At 41.5% G+C, this 21385-nt stretch overlaps 1 protein-coding gene and 1 long non-coding RNA gene across 2 annotated transcripts in view; both read left to right on the plus strand.

Annotated features, from left to right (window-relative positions):
- Positions 1-14782: 14782 nt before the first annotated feature.
- The window catches only part of gfra3 (GDNF family receptor alpha 3), a 40177-nt gene continuing 33574 nt past the window's right edge, over positions 14783-21385 (plus strand). The window contains exon 1 of the mRNA XM_034883270.1: positions 14783-15312. Coding sequence (XP_034739161.1) covers positions 15273-15312 — 40 coding nt within the window. The 5' untranslated portion in view covers positions 14783-15272. The remainder of the gene's footprint in view (positions 15313-21385) is intronic.
- LOC117951558 overlaps positions 19954-21385 on the plus strand; it is a 4560-nt gene continuing 3128 nt past the window's right edge. The window contains exon 1 of the long non-coding RNA XR_004658209.1: positions 19954-20194. This is a non-coding gene — a long non-coding RNA (uncharacterized LOC117951558). The remainder of the gene's footprint in view (positions 20195-21385) is intronic.

A 21385-nucleotide genomic window follows, 5' to 3' on the forward strand; every position in this document is an offset into this window, starting at 1 on the left:
ACTTCGAGAAACAACTTAAAATAAAAAAACTCAAACCCAAAAAGCACCTTTAACCATAAAACACAGTATGTAATAGCAATCAGAATCGCTCTGCTTCTGTTAAGCCACTGGATTGATTTCCTACCATAGACGGCACCATGGATGGACTTGGGGGTGACGCAGCTACCCCTACCCCTTGTGGTTTATTTTTAAATAACCATTTGGTTAATATGTAAATACTATAAGTTATGTTTGAAAAATGAAGAAATACATTCATAAAACAAACAGATTTTAAAATACATGAAGCAAACACAGGTGATCATATTCTGACAATATGTGCAGCACACGTTAATCCTTTGACCTTTTTTCAGCAAAAACGCACTCACACAGAGGAAGAAGAGCGCAGTATTTGGAACCGGTAAGATTAGCAAAGAGAGTTTAAAGTTAGTAGTGGGTTGTATTTTACTCCCTAAACTTTAACGTGCGGGGATTTTTTCAAAACCTGAAAATAGGACTGAGTAAAGATGGTGAAGCACGCAGGATCAAGAAAAGCAGTGAGAGGAAGATGACCTGACCGCTCGCTGCTGAGGATGCATAATGTTACACTGCGTTAAATTACAGTAGACCCGGGGTCGCACAGCGAGGCCACAGTGGCTGAGGCGTCACCTAACAGGGGTCTATGCAAGAACTCCACTCCGATCTCTGTCTGGTAATAGAATATTACAGTGAATGTGTGTTTTACAGTACCGTGAACAAATGGATCACCAAATCCAAAGTTATATAGCGCACTGGACTTGGTTTATTTTTAGCCCAGAAAACGTGTTTGAGTGCATTAGTCTACTCTTTGGCAAATATGAGCTATGTGAGAGCTGCAGTAATGATTGTTTAAACCTAGCTTGTTGGCTGTCATTTGAAATATGTTCAGTGGGCTAATCAGAGTTTGATGGTGCTGTTGGATTGGCAACTTCAGTGCATCAAAAAACAACCATCAGAATATGGGTTTATTTCAAATAAGTTGACCAAACATAACTTGGATGCATATGTATATTGTATGGGCGGCGTTTGTAATTAATGATTGCTTCCATTGAATTTTGGGTGTTTTATACAATTATATAGCTTTCCAAAAACTGCTTTTTAAATAGTTTCAAAAACCATATCCTGACTTAATTTTGGCATAAACCAGTCTGTGATTATCCCTCAACATCCCTAAACGCAAACTGGCTTACCTACCTGGCGATCTGTTAGCTGGTTTAACACAATGACGGTAGAGAAGCGACCAAGCAGCTTCTTGTTTACATTCAACATAGCGCAGGCCACCGATCACCGAAGAAGCGCAGCAGTCCATCGATGCTGCTGTTGCTACTTCATCACCCGGATCGTTGGTCTGATTGGTTGAAGGACTATCCAACACGCCTCTTGTGCAGAGAAAATACGGACCAGTGCTCAATCTCACATCTATTGGGCTTGGCTTGGTCTGGTGATAGCCAGACTGGGGTAAAATGAGGATAAATAATAACAGGATTCTTGTTTTCATGAGTGACAATAGGCCAGCAGTGAGTGCTTTGTACGTCTTTGGTTAGCTACCATATGACAGCGCTAATCCCCTTTTCCAGGTCTTCTTATCTGAAAATGGCAGAAAAAGAAAAACCTAAAAAGGGAAATGAGTATCCTTTAAAGATACAACCCAGGCTACAGATCCAGAGCCGTCCATGGTGCACAGCTGCTTTGTCCCTGTGCTGTGTTGGTGAGCCGCGTGACAGACGGAGGCTAATTCATCCAGGTGATAAGGCGTGTCATGGCTCTTTGTGCTCTGCGCCCGGCGCTACTGTGCTTAATTTGACCTGCTGCATGTCGCCAGGCGCGCTGGTCAATATTTGCTCGGCAGCCACTGACTCAAAAGGACATATTTGTTCAACCCCCCTCCACCACCACAGAAAACAAACAAACACACTCACACACACACATACAAACACACACACACAAAGGGTGGTGATAGTAGCAGGGAACAGTCACTCAGCGTCAGCCAAGCACTGCAGGGTCACATGACTGACAAAGGAGAAGTCTTGGTTTTATGCTTCACATTGTACTCATGTGTTTTGTTTTTCTAGATCAAGGCGGCCCAATTTGAGGGCCCGTTTCCCTTTTTTTTGGCCCCCCATGGCATTTGAAATGATAATGCTAATTCTAGTCTTATTTTGAAAGTGCTGTAAAGTCCTAACTGTACTATAAAATGACTTCAAAACTTTGTTTGGTGCAACTAATCAGTACATAATCTGAGTTTTACAGCAATGTAAAGCACAGTGCTGGTGAACTTTCTCGTCAAATTATGCACCAAAATTTAATCTACGGAAAATTACAAAGATTACAGTATTTCTTTTCTCTCTCTCTCTATCTCACGCGCTGTGAGCCGTGCTACCGTCGCTGGTGTTGAGTCCGCCAGTGGAGCCATCGAGGAAGTAGCACACTGATAAAAGAACATTTATTATGTCAGCTGGAGCCCTAATGTTGAAAGACTTTTGAAAAATGTATTGAACAGAATGACTCTTTGGATTATCACAACTTGATCCATTGACAAATGTTGGATCTGTTACAAAAAAACAGTTAAAAAATCAACAAAAACATTAGTTTTTAAATACTAAAAAAGTGACAAAACAAATCTGAAAAGTGACAAAATATTTTTTTATTGACTAAAAAACAATTTAAAAAAACGTCAAAAAGTGACAAAAAAATGTAATAACATTTACAAAAATGTTGAGAAAAATGTTAAAAAACAATAGCAAAATGTTGAAATTTCAACACAGAAGAACACAAAGTTGCAGGTCAATGGGAAGACAACACAAATGTGACTACATCCGTGGTTTGAAGATAAGTTATATAATCCTGTGTGAAGTCTGTGAGCACAGACTGAGCTGATGTAGACATGTATAATCAGAAGACAGTTCCTTTGAGTTAAAATGAAAATATAATTTATTTACAAAAAAGATCTGTTTATTATTGCTTTGCAACAGTCTCCAAGTTGTAATGTTGTAATGGCGTGGCCGAGTTAACCACAAACCGTGGCTGCTATTGGTTCATTGTTTTGGACTGATGAAGTTGATGCAGCAACTTTGTGAGAGTTTTGGACCTTGAATCAAGCTTTGGAGATGCTTTCTTGTGCACTTGCACATATGCGGGTGACTGGAAACGCATTCCTTCCATTGGAGCCACAGCGTCCCACTGATCTACATGAAGCAATGCAACATTAAAGACAGAAAGGAAGAAGACTGCAGTAAACATGGGTATGAGCAATGCAACATGTTGGTCAGAGCCCAGTGATGTGATGTGATGAATGTAAGCAGAACTGTTACCGCAGGGCATCTTTCATATTGTTCCAACAATTCTTTATTGCACGGAATTTAATTATTGTACAGATAGGACAGCTTCTAAATCAGCATTTTGACCATAACAGGACCCTCTTTGCTGAATCTTATAATAATGTACATATAATGTAACATTTAATAAAATAAAAATGATATTGAGTGATATTGCTAGAATTATTTCGTGTCATGTCAGCCATAAGGAATCAGTCACACTTCAAAAATGAGAGGTCCAAGAGTAGCTGATATCTCCACACTTTGAATTCAAAGGTTCACAAAATAATTTTGTGTTTGTCGTTACAGGTTGTGTGTGTGTCTCAATTCATAAACATGGGTGGGTGGGGGCGTGGGGGGGGGGGCGGACTGTGTGAGTGTTTCAGCTCATATCCTGTTTGTTTCAAATCTGCAGCTCAATGAGGGCAGCAAGGTAGCGCCTCACTGGCTTTAGATTGTTTGTCATTTGGCATCTCAAGTGGAACTAATAAGCCTATAAAATGGTAACGAGATGAAGACGGGAGGAGGCGGAGGACAACCTGGAGAGGAGAGAGAGACATTCAGAGGAGGGGTGAGGATAAGAAGATGAAGGAGGGAAGAGGTGGAGGCGTAGAAACAAAGGGTTCGAGAGAAGATGAGAGGTGCAGTGTTGAGAGATAGGGAGAAGTTGAGTGGGAGAGATTTTATGTGCAATTGTTTGTGAGATTTGGTAGCAATTTGTGGTTGTTTCATGCTGTCATGGATCTGCAACCCCTCCTCTCTGATCCTTTCCTTTCTACGGCCGAGCACCACTTACAGGATGCAGCTGGTGTGCTAAAGCCAACACTCAAAGGTTTACCAGAGTTTCACCGTCAAACAAACACCTTCTAAGTACAGTCCCTCTGAAGCGGGGGTCAGCAACCTTAGGCACACGTACCACCTTTTGGCACTGGGTAGCTTAACCACTGGCACATTAGCAACTAGTGTGCAACAGAGGTCTTTTGGAAATGTTGAAGTGTCCTCTTATCTGCACACCAAATTAGGTCTTTCACATGCTTTGGCAGGATCACTGCCTATTATGTAGTTTGATTAACTTTTTTATTGTTTATTTAGATAGGGACAGTGCATATTAATGGACATCTGTACAAGTACACAATGTAAAGGTGCTAGAGTTCCCCCATCCACATTCCGCAAAGACCCGCCCTAATCTTAGACCTGCTTTGATTTGGTTATCCATCCATCTTCGTCCGCTTATATGGTAACGGCTCGTGGGGGCAGTAGCTGCAGCACGGGACCCCAAACCTACCTTTCCCGAGCTACAATAACCAGCTCCTACTGGGGGATCCCGAGGCGTTCCTAGGCCAGGTTGGAGATATAATCCCTCCACCTAGTCCTGGGTCTTCCCCAAGGCCTCCTCCCAGTTGGACATGAATGGAACACCTCTCTAGGGAGGCGCCCAGGAAGCATCCTTACCAGATGCCCGACCCACCTCAACTGACTCCGTTCGACGCGAAGGACCAGTGGTTCTACTCCGAGCTCCCCGCAGATGACTGAGCTTCTCACCCTATCTCTAAGGAGACGCCAGCCCCCCTCCTGAGGAAACCCATTTTGCCCGCTTGTACCCTGGATCTCGGTCATGACCCAGACTTCATGACCATAGTTAAGGGTAGGAACAACACTGACCAGTAGATCTAGAGCTTTGCCTTCAGGCTCAGCTCTCTTTTCCTCACAACGGAGCGATAAACTGAATGTAATACCGTACCCGCTGCTCTGATTCTCCGACCAATCTCCTTCTCCATTGTCCGCTCACTCGTGAACAAGACCCCAAGGTATTTAAACTCCATCAATTGGGGCAAAGGACTCATTCCCTACTGGTTAATACTTGTTAAATTATTCACAGAATGCGGTGCGAAGGAAAGAAAACCTGCCTGAGCGGGCAAGGTGATTAACAAGAACATTTTGCAATGAAATTTCATATTAAAAAGGTTGCTGACCTGTGCTCTGCAGGGTCAGTTACCGTTCCCCAGACAACCAAGATGTCAGCTCTCGTCTTCTCTTTTCTCAGTCTAGTGTCTAGTCTACTGCTACCGACTCACAGATTTAAAAAAAAAAATACAAAGAAAACTCATGATCATGGGGTGGCATACATATGCTGTTAACATCAATCACATGGGGGGAGTGGAAACATATTAGGACAAATGATCATCTTATTACAAACAGATCATTGATTTGAAGACGTGTTTGTGTCCACCTGATGAATGTCCGTCTAATCGTCTCTTTTTTAGTTCTGGTTTTGGTCTCCCCAATCTCGTGAGCTGCTTAATGCTCCACTATGTTTACTAGCCTGTCTCTGACTGTCTCTGTCTGCTCTCTGGAAAAGCTTCCTGTTAAGGCCAAAAGTGATGCTATGCGAGCGTTGGATACAGAGCTAAACTCTTCATAAAGCTCTCCGTAGAATGAGGGGGAGTGGAAACATATTAGGACAAATGATCATCTTATTACAAACAGATCATTGATTTGGAGACGTGTTTGTGTCCACCTGATGAATGTCCGTCTAATCGTCTCTTTTTTAGTTCTGGTTTTGGTCTCCCCAATCTCTTGAGCTGCTTAATGCTCCACTATGTTTACTAGCCTGTCTCTGACTGTCTCTGTCTGCTCTCTGGAAAAGCTTCCTGTTAAGGCCAAAAGTGATGCTATGCAAGCGTTGGATACAGAGCTAAACTCTTCATAAAGCTCTCCGTAGAATGAGGGGAGCTGCAGATTCTGCAGGTCCCTCACTATCATAGACACTTTTCACATTGTTACATTATTTTAATGTCATGATTTAATATGTAAATACTGTCATTTGTATGCATCCAGCTCATGACTGTCATGATGAAAATGCTAACTAGCAAAAAAAGAAATTACATAAAACATAGCTATATAGTAGACTTCCCACATAATCACTGCTGAGACCTAAAAAATTAGAATGGAATTAAATTACACATTGTACATTGTTATTATAAACATGTTGATTGTAGCCGCTTTAAGTTGATTGGGGTTGGATGTCTTAGGTCCAGCTGATGAGGAGGAGGAGTTGGACACTGAGAGCACAATGGAGGAGGCTGACAGCGTGAACCTGTCAATTTGGCTGTTGGGACCAGAGGAAAAACATCTCCTAGACCCAGCTATAACCACTCTTCAACCCTTAAACCTTTGGTAAGAATCTCTTATGACACTTAAGAATTCCTTTTTGGAACCAAAGTAAGAGTGCCTCATGACGCACAGCAAGACCAGATAATCTGCTTAAGGGTCAAGAGACATCCAGAAGCTGCAGGATGTGAAGTGTGTGTGGTGGCCGTTAAACCCATTCTTAATCTTTATTCACGATGTTCCACTCCCAGGATTGCTCCGTTGCTGCAGGATTTCCCTCTTTTTAGCCGGATATCCGTGACCTTCCTTTTTCTTTGTGTTGGCGTTCTAAACGTAGGTGGATTTCTGAGGACTAAGGTTAACTTCTTTTCAGATCTCTGGATAAATCCAGACAGCTAGCTAGACTATCTGTCCAATCTGAGCTTTCTGTTGCACGACTAAAACTAATTTGGAACGTACACATGTTCCACCAAAACAAGTTCCTTCCCAAGGCTATTTTGCAGCCGCACTGTGGCTCTGTCCAGCGCTTAGCACCGCCCAAAATGATTGTGATTGGTTTAAAAGAATGATGATGAACAAGAGCACATTATTCTCCCATCATGGAATGCTGTGTGGACTAGCAAATTGTCATCAGAACGACAGAATACGTTGATTTCTAATAATTCCCAAAAACAACGTATACAAGCGTTCTTTTTAATGCTAATGTTTTTAAGTTGGTGAAATGGAACGGAAGTTAAGATTAGACATAAAAAAACATAGGGTTAGGAAATCACCAGGGATTGGCTTTAATGTGTCAATAAGTGGTATAGGCTGCAACTTAATAGTCCTAGTTTGGATGTTGTAATTGTACGCTGTTGTGACATATCTACAATATCCAATCCCCTGCAAGGTGCACTAAACAACAGCAAAAGAAAGAAACATTTGTCAAACTGTGCAAATGCTTCAGATAAAGAATAAAGCTGCTCTAGCAGCTCAGCGACAACATGTCAGGCCGTGAACACTTCCCACAAGTACAATTAGGATTTAGGAGCAATTTTGATAAAAGGAAAATCCATTTCCTGTTTGTGTCTTCGCTGCAAACGTTGTCACTGCCAAAATGCTTTGCAATGACTGACCTGAGTGTGACAGATCTGCAGGAATGTTCAAAGTATGCAATGCGAGGCTGTTATGAAGCTTTCTTACGCTGTCAAGAACGAGTCAATTATTGTAATTCATGCCGTCAGATTACATGCTGTTAGCTGAATGATTCCTGCTCACTTTCACGATCTGGGTAAAATGTCCTGTGGTGTAAAGCATTTAAACTCACAAAGGAGGATGAAGTGGACTGTAAATTACGGCAAGCATTTCTAGGTTTGTCATGAAGATTAGCAGTTTGAAATACTGAGGAGGATCATAACAAATTTCTTTTTACATATGACTACATTTAAAAAAAGGCCTGAAAAATATGTTTCTGGCAACTGGTCAACATGAGAAATCTTAGAAAGAGAACAGTTTTAGAAAAAACGCAGCTGTAAGATATTTCTTTTAAGAATATTTGAGAGCCTATTTATCTGCTTGTCAATAATAATCATGATTGTTAAAATAATGTTTTTTTCTATTAAAGGTGCCCTCCAACACATATTTTATTACTTTGCGGTAATGTCTGAAGTTCTACCAGACTTGGACTTATACTTAGACTTCTCTTTTTTTATCCTTTTGGGATGACTTTTGCGAGGAAATGGACTCTGTAACATTTTGTGTTTAAAAAATGCCTTGGTTACCTTGTTCCACACATTCTAGCTTGGTATAGAAAGCCTGCAGGAAGACTCAGCTCCATTTGTGCAGGTTCTTATTAATATTCAATGAGCTAAGCTGCTTGACTCAGATTGGCTAACAGCTAACCAATAAGAGGCTGGCTATCAGCATCCTTTACCCAGCACAACTGGGCGTGCTCATGAATAGTAATGAGCTCTGGCAACATGACCTCAGACTGACCAGCTTTTGTAATTGGCCGGATTTCTCCTCTTTTTCCTTTCAGTGGCTAGAGCTTAGAGAGGAGGTAGCAGTTCATATTCACATTCAAAACTTAACACTAACACATATGGACCAAATATTTTTTTCTTTTTAAATGCAAGTAAAAACAGTTTTGTCTGGCAGGGCACCTTTAATTCTTTCACCAAAAAATGACGTTTCTTGTCATAACACGTCATGACTAACTCCCGGGCCTGAAAAGTGCCTTAAAGCTGCATTCTATGTAGTTTCCAGCAGGGGGCGACTCTACTGGCTCCAAAAAGAACTCTGTTTCCACAGAAGTCAATGAGAAAATTAGCCCACTTCTCACTTTAATTATTACGTCGGTAAACATTTTCATGATAAGTTTATGGTCTCAATCAGGGTTAACAATAGAGGATGAAGCACAGGAGGATTTAGGACCTGTCAATCAGGATAAAGCCTTAACAATGCTAACCATGCTAACGCTGTGGACATTAAAATAGAACTGAACTTGTTTGTGGCGGTTGTCTGAGTTTTCATCTCTCACTGTTTTTTTGTTTTTTTTGTTGGTTGCCTAAAAATGTCTTCTTTAGTGTTTATCTTTTCAACCAAAGGTAGCTAGTTACTGCTAGCGTTAGCTGGTAACTTCTGAGAAAGTCTTGAGATTCTCTGTCCTGCTGTACAATTAGATGGATGGCTCCAGTACCTGGAGGTCTGTGAATACCTGCCAGTAAAACTCTGCTGGATAACTCGCGTCAGAAGGGTTAAAAAGCATTTAGCTTAGCACAGCATCATTGAAACCATAGAGGCACTGGCTTGGGAGCTTCATCCTCCCTTCCTGCCCACTTGTCCAAATATGGTCACTTCTGGCTCCAAAATACAGAGTTAAAGACGGCCAAAATGCAAACACACCAATGGGTGACTTTACTGATGCTACATCCATTATAGTTACAGTCTGTGGTCTAAGTGTGTTTTGGACTCTGCAGTTCCCCACAGCTCTATAGAGCCTTCAGGGTCTTTTAGCTCATTGTGTTGCAGCCTTCACCTCATTGTGTTTTGGTTCAATCTCACCACTCTCTTCAGCTCTGTTTCCAGCAGCAGCAGCAGCTGTTTTCGGTGAGGATGCTCTGATAAACCCATTGTACACTACCTGCTCAGCAGCAAAGAGCAGACAGACACAGTTACTAACAAAACCCCCGGCAAGCACCCCTTCCCCTCAAGGCTGCGTCTTTTCCCCTCGGTTCTCCTCTCTGTACACCAACAGCTGCACCTCCAGTCTAACTTTGTTTTAGTGTAATCTTATGGTGGCCATGCTTATGCTCAATTATATCTCATGAGCTGTTGCAACAGTTTATAGGTTGACACCTGTTACACAGAGTTGGTGCTTAAAATAAAGAAACTCAAGAATTTATATAAATGATCAGAAATTGCTGCAAGAATTGCATTTTTCAGCATATCTGAGAGCCAAGAAAGGTACTGACACATGTAGAGGTTTAGTTGTGATGGGCTTATGAATACATGTTGAATGTATGCAAGATTCTTAACTTTAGGAGCACATATCTGCATCTATGTACGTCCTGTGGCAATTGAACCTGGAGTTCCATAATATCTTATCACAGATATTAAGGTAGAAGTTTGATTGTGGTGCTAATGAACCCCAAATGTCTGAGCATAATTGGTTGACTGAACTCCATCGAAGTAGTATTTTTTCATAAAACTTCAGCAATCTTTTTATTGGCCTGTCGTACACCCAGACAAAAAGAAACAGTCTAAGCCTCCAAAATGAATGTCAAAAAAAGAAAATCAACAGTGCATTTGATGTTGATAACTTTATCAGGCTCATTTTCTGCAGCAGAAGTATTATCTATTTGATCAGTATCATCAAACAGAAGTCTTGACAAGGAGCAGACAACAAGAAACCGTGTCACAGCAGAGGAGGAAGATCCCTGTCGGGAACGTTTGTTTAGACGTTTTGAGTGGGCGACATGTTTTATAGATTAACCACATGAAATTACTGAATATTAGCACACACGTTGCATAACTTGTTTTTCAGTGACTGGGCTGCTAGATCATAGATGTGGAGAATTTGACATCACTTTGAGATCATATCGTTTCTCCATTCAGGCTTATTGAGTTGCAGTCACTCCAACAGCAGTCACTCTAACAAGCTAAACAAGTCTAGATGAATTGCTCTTCTCCCATTGAAGTCATATTTGTTTGCTTATCAAGAAAAAATATTTATGAATTTGGTAATACATAGACTGTGGTTTCCATTCAGCTGACAATTCAAGCTACAGCTCTGTAATTAGGCTGTATCCTTTGATGGGACCAGTGGTTGGTCGGCAACAGCCTGTGAGATGAACAATGATGGATTGGACAGTCAGATTACTTCACGCCTAACATATGTTAACATGTGTAACAGATAATGAATAGTTAAAGGTAGTGATGGCGTGACATTTTGTGCCGGTAAAGACTTAGAAAGAGCAATGGCGGTGTCATTTTTAATTGGTGTACTATTATAATCATAACTGTATATTAAACGGACATCCTTGAGTGGAATGCAGCTATCAAACATGTGTAAATTAATCATTTGGGTCATAATATGATAATAGCACGAAGGCCAATATTGGTATTCTGCATCTTTATAGAGGCAGTGCTTTAACCAGGCAGTGGGCGGTGAACGTCTGCGTGTAGACCATGGATGTAGAATAAAACCATGTAGATTGGAACCACTTTGCGAAGCAGTCACGTGGTACGGATGGGCAGGGAGGCTTATGATGTCATCAATGTCCTCATTTGACTAAAACAATACAAGCCTCGACACGCGCTTCATGGAGAACTTCCGGGATTTCTTGCCACACGCTTCTTAGCCTCGCCACAGAAAGTAACATCACTAGCTAAAGGGCACTTCAGACCAAATGCTGTGGAAGTCAAAGCACTCAAATTGTATGCATTTCTTTTCTTTTTTTAAATGATGATCTTTTTTTCTTTCCAGACGTTTTAATGTGTGGCAACATTTCAGTTTTTTTATATTTACAGTCAGAATAGTGTCATGACCCAAACTTCTTCCGTGTAGCCTTTGTGTTTTTCACTTGAAGTAGATCCATAATGACAAGGAGGCTATCCTGGCTTCACTTTCATTTACTTCACTTCAGAACTACTGTAAGCCTGCCCAACGGGATCCCACAATCAATATCCAAAATGTATGACTGTTTGGCTCTTCATTATTTCTTATTGTCTTCCAATGGGGTGATCCTTTAGGGGGCAGGGTACTTCCTCAAAACTGACTTGCTGGATGGTGGAATAGATTTGGAAACTCCCTCATTACTTACCTGCTCTAAAAATGCTTTTTATTTTGTCTGTACTTCTTTGGTCTTGCTTTTAATTGCATTTGGTAATAAACTATACATTTACTATTTCAGAGCACTTTTCAGTGACTACTCTTTCATCAGCAGTGTCATTTGCAGAAGGTTTATTGAAAGACCGGAGGATAGTTAAATATAGTCTGGGAAATCTTTCTACCAGTCAAAACTGTGCCCACCGGCTTGATCGGCAGTTCAATATGAGATTGTTTAAGGACAGCAACATCGTCATCATTTATAAATATGACAAATACATTCAAATAATTGCATTCAAAAGATTGCAGATGGTTGCATCCTTTTTCTGTCAGTGGTCACTTTGATGCACTGTGCGTATTCAAGAAACGTACATGGCAATGTTGTTTCAGAGATACAACTAGGCCAATAGCATGAGCTAACCCAGCACTGATTATGCTGATTGGGTTTCAGCAGAAACTTTAGCTTACTGTGTGTCAGAAAACTTAAAATCACTCAATATGTCACATTTACATATGCACAACTAAATTCACCCACCCTGTACACTCCAAAGACATTTTCCACTGAGCTTGCATACATTATGTTTCTGCCTTATCTTGGAGAGAGCAAAAATAAAAGAAATGCAAAAAAGTTGGGAGGATGGCCCAATATTCTAGTAACGTATTGTGCCAATAATTTTGTTGTATTTTAACAATCATAACGATTTCTCATTCACAAGGAACATTTAATGGCTTTGTTGTCACATTGTGCAAAACTTGCAACACCAAGAAGCAGGGCAGTTGCCGATAAGATGTAAGCACATTCGTTTAAATCTCTGCCCATTTAACTAAAACTAAAATAATGCGAGAAATGAATAAGATAGAATGCAGGTTAAGTAGCCTCAGCATACTTTCACTTCTTTTAGACATACGTGATAATTCATATGTGTTCACTATATTAGTTTAGCTTGTTAGCATGCTAACTGTGTAGCTGAGACTGATGGGACTGTCACTAGTTTTGCAGGTGATTGGTCACAAATCAGTACAGGACCAATTAAAATCTGACCTGATGATGGCACTTGATCAAAAACCACAGGATCCCCAAGGTTATATAGAGGATTCTGTGCAGAACATGAATGTCTCAACTAAATGTCTGGGGTAGTTCATGTAGGCTTGATGTTGTGTAGAGCCAGTTTGGCTGTAGACCTCCATAGTGGAGCCAGATGTGGTCACAAAGAGACTTGTGGTGCCAGTGTCAAGTCTCTATTGTGATGTCACAGTGGTTGTTGATAGTTGTGATTTCAGTGCTGTACACCATATGTCTCTCCCTAGAGAGAGGAGGCTCTCCACTGATTAGCAGAGCAGCTTGTTGCCCAACAGGCCACGAGGTTGGATGACCTCTGGGGCTGAACACAGAGCCATGTAATCTGCTTGATGGTGCAAGGTTCTAACACTTCTGTTTGTGTGTGTGTGTGTGTGTGTGTGTGTGTGCTAATGTGTCATTAAAATGGACTAACTGATTACAGCTTGCATTTTGTAAGTGGAGCTAAAAAAGCTGTAAATACATGAGCAAAAGCATTCTGCTGTCATTGTGGCTGTGACCTCCCTGGCTTGGCCGTCTATGATCTCATGCTTATGATTCTGTGCAACAACAAAAACGAAATTATAATTTTATTATCTTCTTCCTCCTGTTGTTACTGAGACTAATCTAACATTCGTGCATTAGCATTTTGCAGATGCTCAGCCATTAAACTGTGTGCTATCTCCACTGCGTCCATCACCAATTATAGAAATTGCATATGAGGAAATTTAAGCACACAGTGTTTGTGTATTTGGGTGTGTGTTGATGCATGTGTACTTGCACTTTGCCTATGTGTTACTACTATTTATGGTTGGCCAGCCATTAAAGTGTCTCCTCCAGCTCCTCTCTCCTCCATTTATATCCAGTCCAGCAGTGCACACACACACCGCTCCGCTTGACACCCGCAGACCTGCACTGAATCCAGACATGCACTCCCAGCACCGAAACCACTGCCGAGCAATAGGCACATACAAAAGACTCAAGCCTGTCCTAAAATGTGCTCAAACTTGGAAATGGAATTACAAACACACACAAGAAATTTCAAGACTCATCCCACAAACTGGATTGCCTCATAAGTTCGCAATCGCATGTATGTTTGTTATGGTACAGAGTTACGTACGTATATAGTAAGCCTAGCTTAGCACAAAGACTGGAAGAAGTGGAAACATACGGTGGCCCTTTCACACATGAAGAAACTTATTTATCAGCTTCAGCCTCATTTTGACATCACTAGATATCATAACACTGTATTAATAAGCAAAGGGCTTGACAGTAGATAGCAGCAATAATATCTGAACCATGCCATCACAATGTGATGACAATGGATCCAGATACAATTTCAGAAAATTTAAAGAAGAAGCATTTCATCATGCAATTTCTAGAGAATAAATAACTCCTTCAGATGAATATAATAACTGCTTATCTTGTAAGAAACGTAGATTGACACATTGATTTTGATGTGGCGTAGAAGCATTCCAAACCATTACACATGCTATTCCAATAACCTGCTGGGAGGCCGCCAGATCCTTAAAAAATCTATACAAAATCTCTGGGTAAATGGCACACACTATAATTATAGGCAGTACAATATAGTTGGGGTTTTATTAATAAAAATGAAAATGGTTATGGCTTTTGGGTGCAGATTTCAAAAGAAGAAAAGAAAATCAACATAAAATATGTCACTACTCAGGTATAAAGATAGTAGGGCCATTCATCCCTTACTGTCCCTAAAGGTGATGATGATGGTGATGATGATGGCAGGAGGAGGAGAGACAACAGACACAGAGAAAGAGAGAGAGAGAGAGAGAGAGAAAGAGAGAGAGAGAAAGAGAGAGAGCGAGAGAGAGAGAGAGAGAGAGAAAGAGAGAGAGAGAGAAAGAGAGAGAGCGAGAGAGAGAGAGAGAGAGAGAGAAAGAGAGAGAGAGAGAGAGAGAGAGAGAGAGAGAGAGAGAGAGAGAGAAAGAGAGAGAGAGAGAGAGAGAGAGAGATATCGCCGGTTAATAGCCCCAGCCAGGCAGCCTCCTCTGCCTGTCTGCGGGATGATCGCACCATGTACCGGGACCCCGTTCCTTCCCAGCGGAGCCGCATCGAGATGACTGTCCGTGGGCACAGCTGTAGCCCCGTGACGCTTCACATTCCCTCCGTCCAGTAGCGGATTTCGCGGTGCGGAGCCGGAGCCTTGGCGCACGCATCCACGCTCTCGCGCACTCACAGGCTGCCTCTGTGGCGCGCACTTTGCCCCGAGACATTCTTCAGACTTCTCCGATCTCCGTCCTTTCTTTCTTCTGAGGATTTTGAAAGTTGAGCGACTTTACCGTCGCAGGCAGAGAACAAAAGGCGGACAGCGTCGGTGCGGTGAATGTAGTCTACAGCGGGGCGCACAGCGGTGCTGCTGGACCGGCCGAGAACGCACCAAGTCCCGTCACACATCCCCGTTTCACCCCCGGTTGTCCCGAACACGGCCAACATGATTGTCCTCGGGATTGTGCTAAGTCTTTTCTTCTCAGGTACGTTCAGTAAAGTGAATGTTGCCTTAAAAGGGAGAAAGGTTTGAAACACTCAGTGTTTGTCTCTAGACGGCCCCTGGCTCGCAACTTGGATAGAGATGAGGATGGAGAGTCACACAAAGTAAAGAGCCTCGGTGTGTCATCCTTCCATCACTCCGAGGTGCATTTTCGGGCTTGTTTGTTCTATTTTCAGGTCACAGAGCCACGGGGATATAAAGAAGCGTGTTTTTATTTCCTCCCAAGCTTTCAGCAGAGTAAAATGATAATAAAAAAAACCGTCCCAAATGGCTGTAACTGACTATTTCAAATATAATTTGTGTCTCAATAATAATTCGTTTTTGGCTGCTGTGGTGTGTCTCAGCAGGCTACGCCCTTCCAGCTGCACAGGCAAACTTTCCAACATGCGGACTGAAAGCTGTCAGACCCTCAGAGAGACTTTCTCTCTCTCTATATATATATATATATATATATATATATATAACCCTAACCCTAACCCTAGCTCCAACAGTTCCTCTGATAGGTTTTTATTTTAAATTTTACATATCCAATGTTTGAAAGTGAATTTGTAGGGCAAAAGTATTGTAATTTCTCTTAATATTATATGTTGTCCAATTTTCAGATGATACAAGGCATTAAGTAAAAAAAAAAAGAGTTCAACCAACGTTGGACAAAACACAGATAGTTAGATTGATAGATAGATAGAGTGTTTTCACAGTCTGTTACATGCACATGGCACATGCACATGGCAATATTAACAGAAAACATAAGGACAGGTACACATAGACACATAAAAACAAGCACATTTACAACAACAATACCGTATCTATACATAGTCAGCCAGATAGTTTAGTAGACACGCAGCCCTGAATGCACCTCGGTCAGTGTGATGAGCCAGGTCTCTTTATTTCAGCTGTATTCAAGCAGATTGTCTCCCAGCAAACTAAGGGGAGAATCGGGTGTCGGGTATGAAGTTGACTGATTTTAGAGTTGCCTACAGGTTAGGTGCCCTATCAGATGCTCATAATAGTTTTCCTTTGTTATTGGAAATAGAGCAGCTTAAAGAATATGCATTTATTTACAGTAAGTATTAAAACCGTTAGAACCTTATTCTAACGGTCTACCAACAGTAGAAGTTTTTTTAATATATCCTTTATTTCAATTTTTTTTTCTTCATTTTTTGAACAAAGATGATCCATCCTGTCCCAGTCGTGACTATTATGATGGCGAGAGGGCGCTTGAATTGCTCCTTCATGTATTCAAATAGATGTATAATATGATGATAGAAGCTGAAAAGGATTTTAAAAGATTGACATCACCTTTATGCCAGGAAGAATTGCGTTAAATGGTTTCTTATGCACAAACACAAACACACACACATACACACACACACACACACACACACACACACACACACACACACACACAATATCAAACCACATGTAAAATGAACCTTTCTTGGAATTTGGAATATACTGTGTTGTTTGACATCCATGCTGCTGGTAGATGATCACTCTGTAGCTCAGGCGTTTGCTGTGTGGTGTGAGCGTGGAATTGTTACCTCTCTTCCTTTGTTTCTGTGTGTGTTTAGTGTTGAGGAGCCCGTGTGGCCGCACAAAGCTTGTAACTTTACAGCGCCATAAACGTACTCGGAGAGAACGTCTCTATTGTTTACAGCACAATAGAGAGCCGTGTTGTGGTGATAAATGGCGGAGTGTCTTTCGAGTCACGGACAGGTGTCAAGGCAGTTTTAGCCAAAGGGTTAACGTGGCATTTTAGCAAGTGTCCATGGCTCTTTTTTTGTTTTTGTTAAGGTTTTTTCTGCGTGGCATTTTAAGGCCTTTACTTTGATGGGACAGCATAGACATGAAAGGGGGAGAGAGAGGAGGAATGACATGTAGCAAAGGGCCGCAGCCTCTGTATACGGGTGCACGCTCTACCAGGTGAGCTGCCCAAGTGCCCAGTCCATGGCTCTTTATCAGACACAGGGGCTCCAGTTTGAGACTCAGACTCAAATCGCACTTAAGTCACACACAAATTTTGCCCTCGAAGGACTTCAGAATTGAATCGGACTCGAGGTGCGGTACTCCTGAGCAATCTTAGTTTTTCGGAAATGTCTGATGAACTGAATGTTCTTCCCCTCCCTGTGTAATTAGGTGGTAATAACATAAAGGATACTGGCTCAACCACATCTGATTTCATCCCACACCTGAAAACACACCCTGGTAGGATAGCAATGATGTTTAGCACAGCATTGGCCTTCTAACATTAGCTTGCTTCACGCTTTAGCCTCGACCTATGGAGGTGAACTCCAACTGACGTTTGCTAGATGTTATGAAGAGATGAATGAGCGTCTGTTTGTTTGCCAAACTTCTGGTAGTCGCATTGGCTGTCATTGGTTGGAGACCCAGTGCACATTAGATGGTTATGCCCTGTAGGCTTCCTGATACCCTGAGTACCTTAATATTTGGTCTGTACTGTACTGTATGTTCGTGTTACAAGGCACGTGCAGTTATTAAAACCCTCTGAGGTCTAAGGGCATTTTCACATATGATAATGTTCATAACAAACTCAGCTTTCCATACAGTGACAACCACATGTATCCCATAGCAATGTGTAAAGGGACAATTAGTCACTAAACAAGAAACGTTGATGTTGGTTTCTTTGAATTCTTCAAATCTCTTTTGAAAAAAAAACCTAACTTATGATGTGTTGCACCAATTGTTTCGGTGCTTGAAAAGAGTTGCCAAAGTCTAATAGTATAGTAATAAGGTTATTCAGTATATAATTAAAATAGTAAATAAATGTCTGGAATGAAATTTTGTAATGTTGCTTTAAGATTAGGAGTTTTGTCGAAAATAATGTGCCAGTGTGTCTTTCATCTACAGAGGGTTAACCTTAGACCATTAACATTAATACAGTCTGTTGGGTCAACTTATAAGTAAAGCATTCTTCAACAGTTGCTTTTGTCATATTGCAAAGGCCTGTCTACTGATTATATCAAACAACTAATCACAGCTGATTATGTATGCAAATAGAAAAAGGAGTCGTAATAACACATTACATGCTTTGAATTCCTTAAATATAGCTATGCAGTGTTCTGAGCAGCCTGGATGGAACTCAGAGACCTAAGACTTGACTCAGATTCTAGCTCAGAGACTTGTGAGCATCTCCATTCTTTAGGACTTTGTTAGGCTACATATTACAGATAGGTGGTACGGGTCACTGATTGACCGAAGCTGGACTAGGAAACAGCATGTTCTCTGACGTTGGGCGAGATCCTAAGCAGAAGGAAAACAAACTACTAAATACTTGTTACCGGAAATCACAAGGTTCAGAATAATGTGGATGAACCATGAGTGTGAAGGGCCAGGTCACTGGGCCAGAAATCTGTATGTCACCCACAATAAAGAAGTCAAAGCCCAGAGATGGGAGATTGGTCAACGCATTCTACACAAGTTGGATAGGAAGGAAGTTTGTGAGGGACACATGTATCAATCTGAATCCACGATGTATAAGTGGTGACTACTTCTGCCTCACAGCAAGTGGGCACTGCATGGTTGGATCCCCGGTCTGGACAGAGCCTTTCTGTGTGGAATTTGCATGTTCTCCCGGTGTTTGATCTGGTTTCCTCTAGCTGCTTTGGTTTCCTCCCACCATAAAGAAAATGCATGCTATGTTACTAGGACTAACTACAGTTGAAAATGATTCGTCTGGCTAACGCCGGAACTGAACAGAAATGTGGACTATTGTTCTTAATCCTTAACATAAACACTGATTCAGATGTCTTTATTAATACATTGGAATCTATGTTTACGTTTATTGCACACAGAAAGATGTGCCAGCGTGTGGTGATCCGATCCAACTTTGGTCTTTTCTGGTTGTGAGGCTTCATCAGGGCAAGCCTAGTTTCGCATAATTCGACCTTCCTCCGCAGCGCTGTAAAGGAAGGTCCGGCTAGTCCACACAAGCATTCCAGGATGGGAGAAAAACGTGATCTGGTTTATTTGCATTTCTTTAAACCAATCACAATCGTCTTGGGTGCTAAGTTCTAGACAACACGGTGCCTCAGCTTAATAGTCCCAGGAAGGAACTTGTTTTGGTGGATCACGTGTACGTTCAAAGGTTGTTTTAGTTGTGCAACAGAAAACTCAGATTGGACAGATAGTCTAGCTAGCTGTCTGGATTTAACGTGCAGAGTTTTGAGGAGCAGTAACCCTAGTCCTCTGAAATCCACCAGAGTTAAGATTGGCAACACAAAGAAATTGGAAGGTGACGGACATCCGGCAAAAAGAAAATCAGCGGTTTTTCCTGCGGCATGGAGCAATCCTGGAAGTGGAACATTGTGGATGTAGACTAGGGCATGCCCACATCTGGTGGCTGCCAGATGCTGTCAGGAGTCACCTGACAAAGCTTAACGGTGGAGTCTAACAGGATGACTTCGGTTGGGCATCAAAACTACGTTGCTCACGGTTATATGTGCTCTGACTCAGGTTGGTGGCAGATTGAGGCATGTCTAAACAGTCAGACTCACCTCTGAATTCCACTGGGAAGAAGCAACTCTCTGCTTAAAAATAGCTATCCTATATTTTCACAGAGTCGGGGGGCGTTCAACAGGACGGGCAGTAGGTGCAACACAGTGTTAATTTCGTCAGACGAAACGGGACTAAATGTTTAGTTTGTCAACGACCTTTTTTTTCCATGACGAAGACGAGACAATGACAAGCCTGCACCAATGTCCAAAAACACTGACTACGACTAAATTTACACGCAGTAATGTGGATGAAAAAAGACGACAACAACATGTTTTGCATAAAATAAAATCTAAGATAAAATCTCTCTTCATTTTTGTCTACAATTGTCTACTTTTTCATCATGAAAAGCAGTTTCCATTTGGAGCGTGTGTCTGTTCCAAATAGGCCGATTGCTCAGTTCCCAGTATTATTTCCCCCAATAAGCACGGTTTAATCAGGCGCGGCTCGGCTGCGGCTCATCTAGAGATTCGGCGCGTCCCCTTTTTTACATCTGGCCGTCACACATCCAGGTAGCGGAGTGGCCCGGCCGGGGGAGGGAGGGAGCCCGGTTCAGCCTGCTGGAGAAGCCTCTACAGCACGTAGTGTCATGGCCCGGCTCCAGGCGAGGAAAGGAGCGCTGGCGAAGCTGCTCTTAAACAGCTTGGCTGGAGAAATGTATGCAACTGCTGGCAACAAAACAACGTGCTGTAGAGCCCAGGAGCCCTGGCGCCTAATGTGTCTGTGGACAATTGTATTTGCATGAAGGAAGACGCTCGAATTAAAAACGTGTTTAACAAAGTTGCATTTAACAAAAATCATTCAACAAGTGTATGTTGTCAGGTAATTATGACATTTAACCCCTTTTGGAGATTTGTGAAACACTATTTGACTGAAATGTTTATCAGAAAGAATCTCAGAAATGATTATTTTAAAAAAAGATTCAAATATTTTGACTTAGACTTGACTAAGATACCGGAGTTCTCTTTTGACTAAAACTAGACTAAATTGATGAAACTTGACTAACAAAAAAACATGTGAATGACTAAATATGAGAAAAACTACCAAGAACATAAGACTAAGACTAAGAATAAATTAAAAAAATGGCTAACAAAATTAACACTAGTGCAACAGCTAGAACATCTGGTCATATTTTTTAAATAAACTGTGTAGACCTGATTGAATGTCCCATCACTACAATATTTTACCAACTGAAAAGCCACAAATCTTTAAACCAATCTTCGATTGGCATTCATACCGGACTAGATGAAAGAAACCACCAAACCATGTAGACTAAATAGTTTTATAGTCCTGGTAATAAAGTTGGTAGGTTACGTTTTTAGTACATTTACTGTCACAGTAAGACGCATCAGCAGTATGTGTGTTTATGTTCTTCCAAAAGACGCATGTGTATGTGTTTAATCAAGTCCTCATTTTTCCATATAAGTTGAGGGGCTCCCTGCCCCTCTGAAGACGTGCCCTTGGTCTGGGATGCGTGGATTCTGTCCCTGCTGTTTGCAGCACTAATGAAATTCCCCTCCAGTCGTTTTTCTGTGAGGCCGGTT

This window comes from Etheostoma cragini, chromosome 10 (genome assembly GCF_013103735.1).
Source record: "Etheostoma cragini isolate CJK2018 chromosome 10, CSU_Ecrag_1.0, whole genome shotgun sequence".
NCBI lineage: Eukaryota > Metazoa > Chordata > Actinopteri > Perciformes > Percidae > Etheostoma > Etheostoma cragini.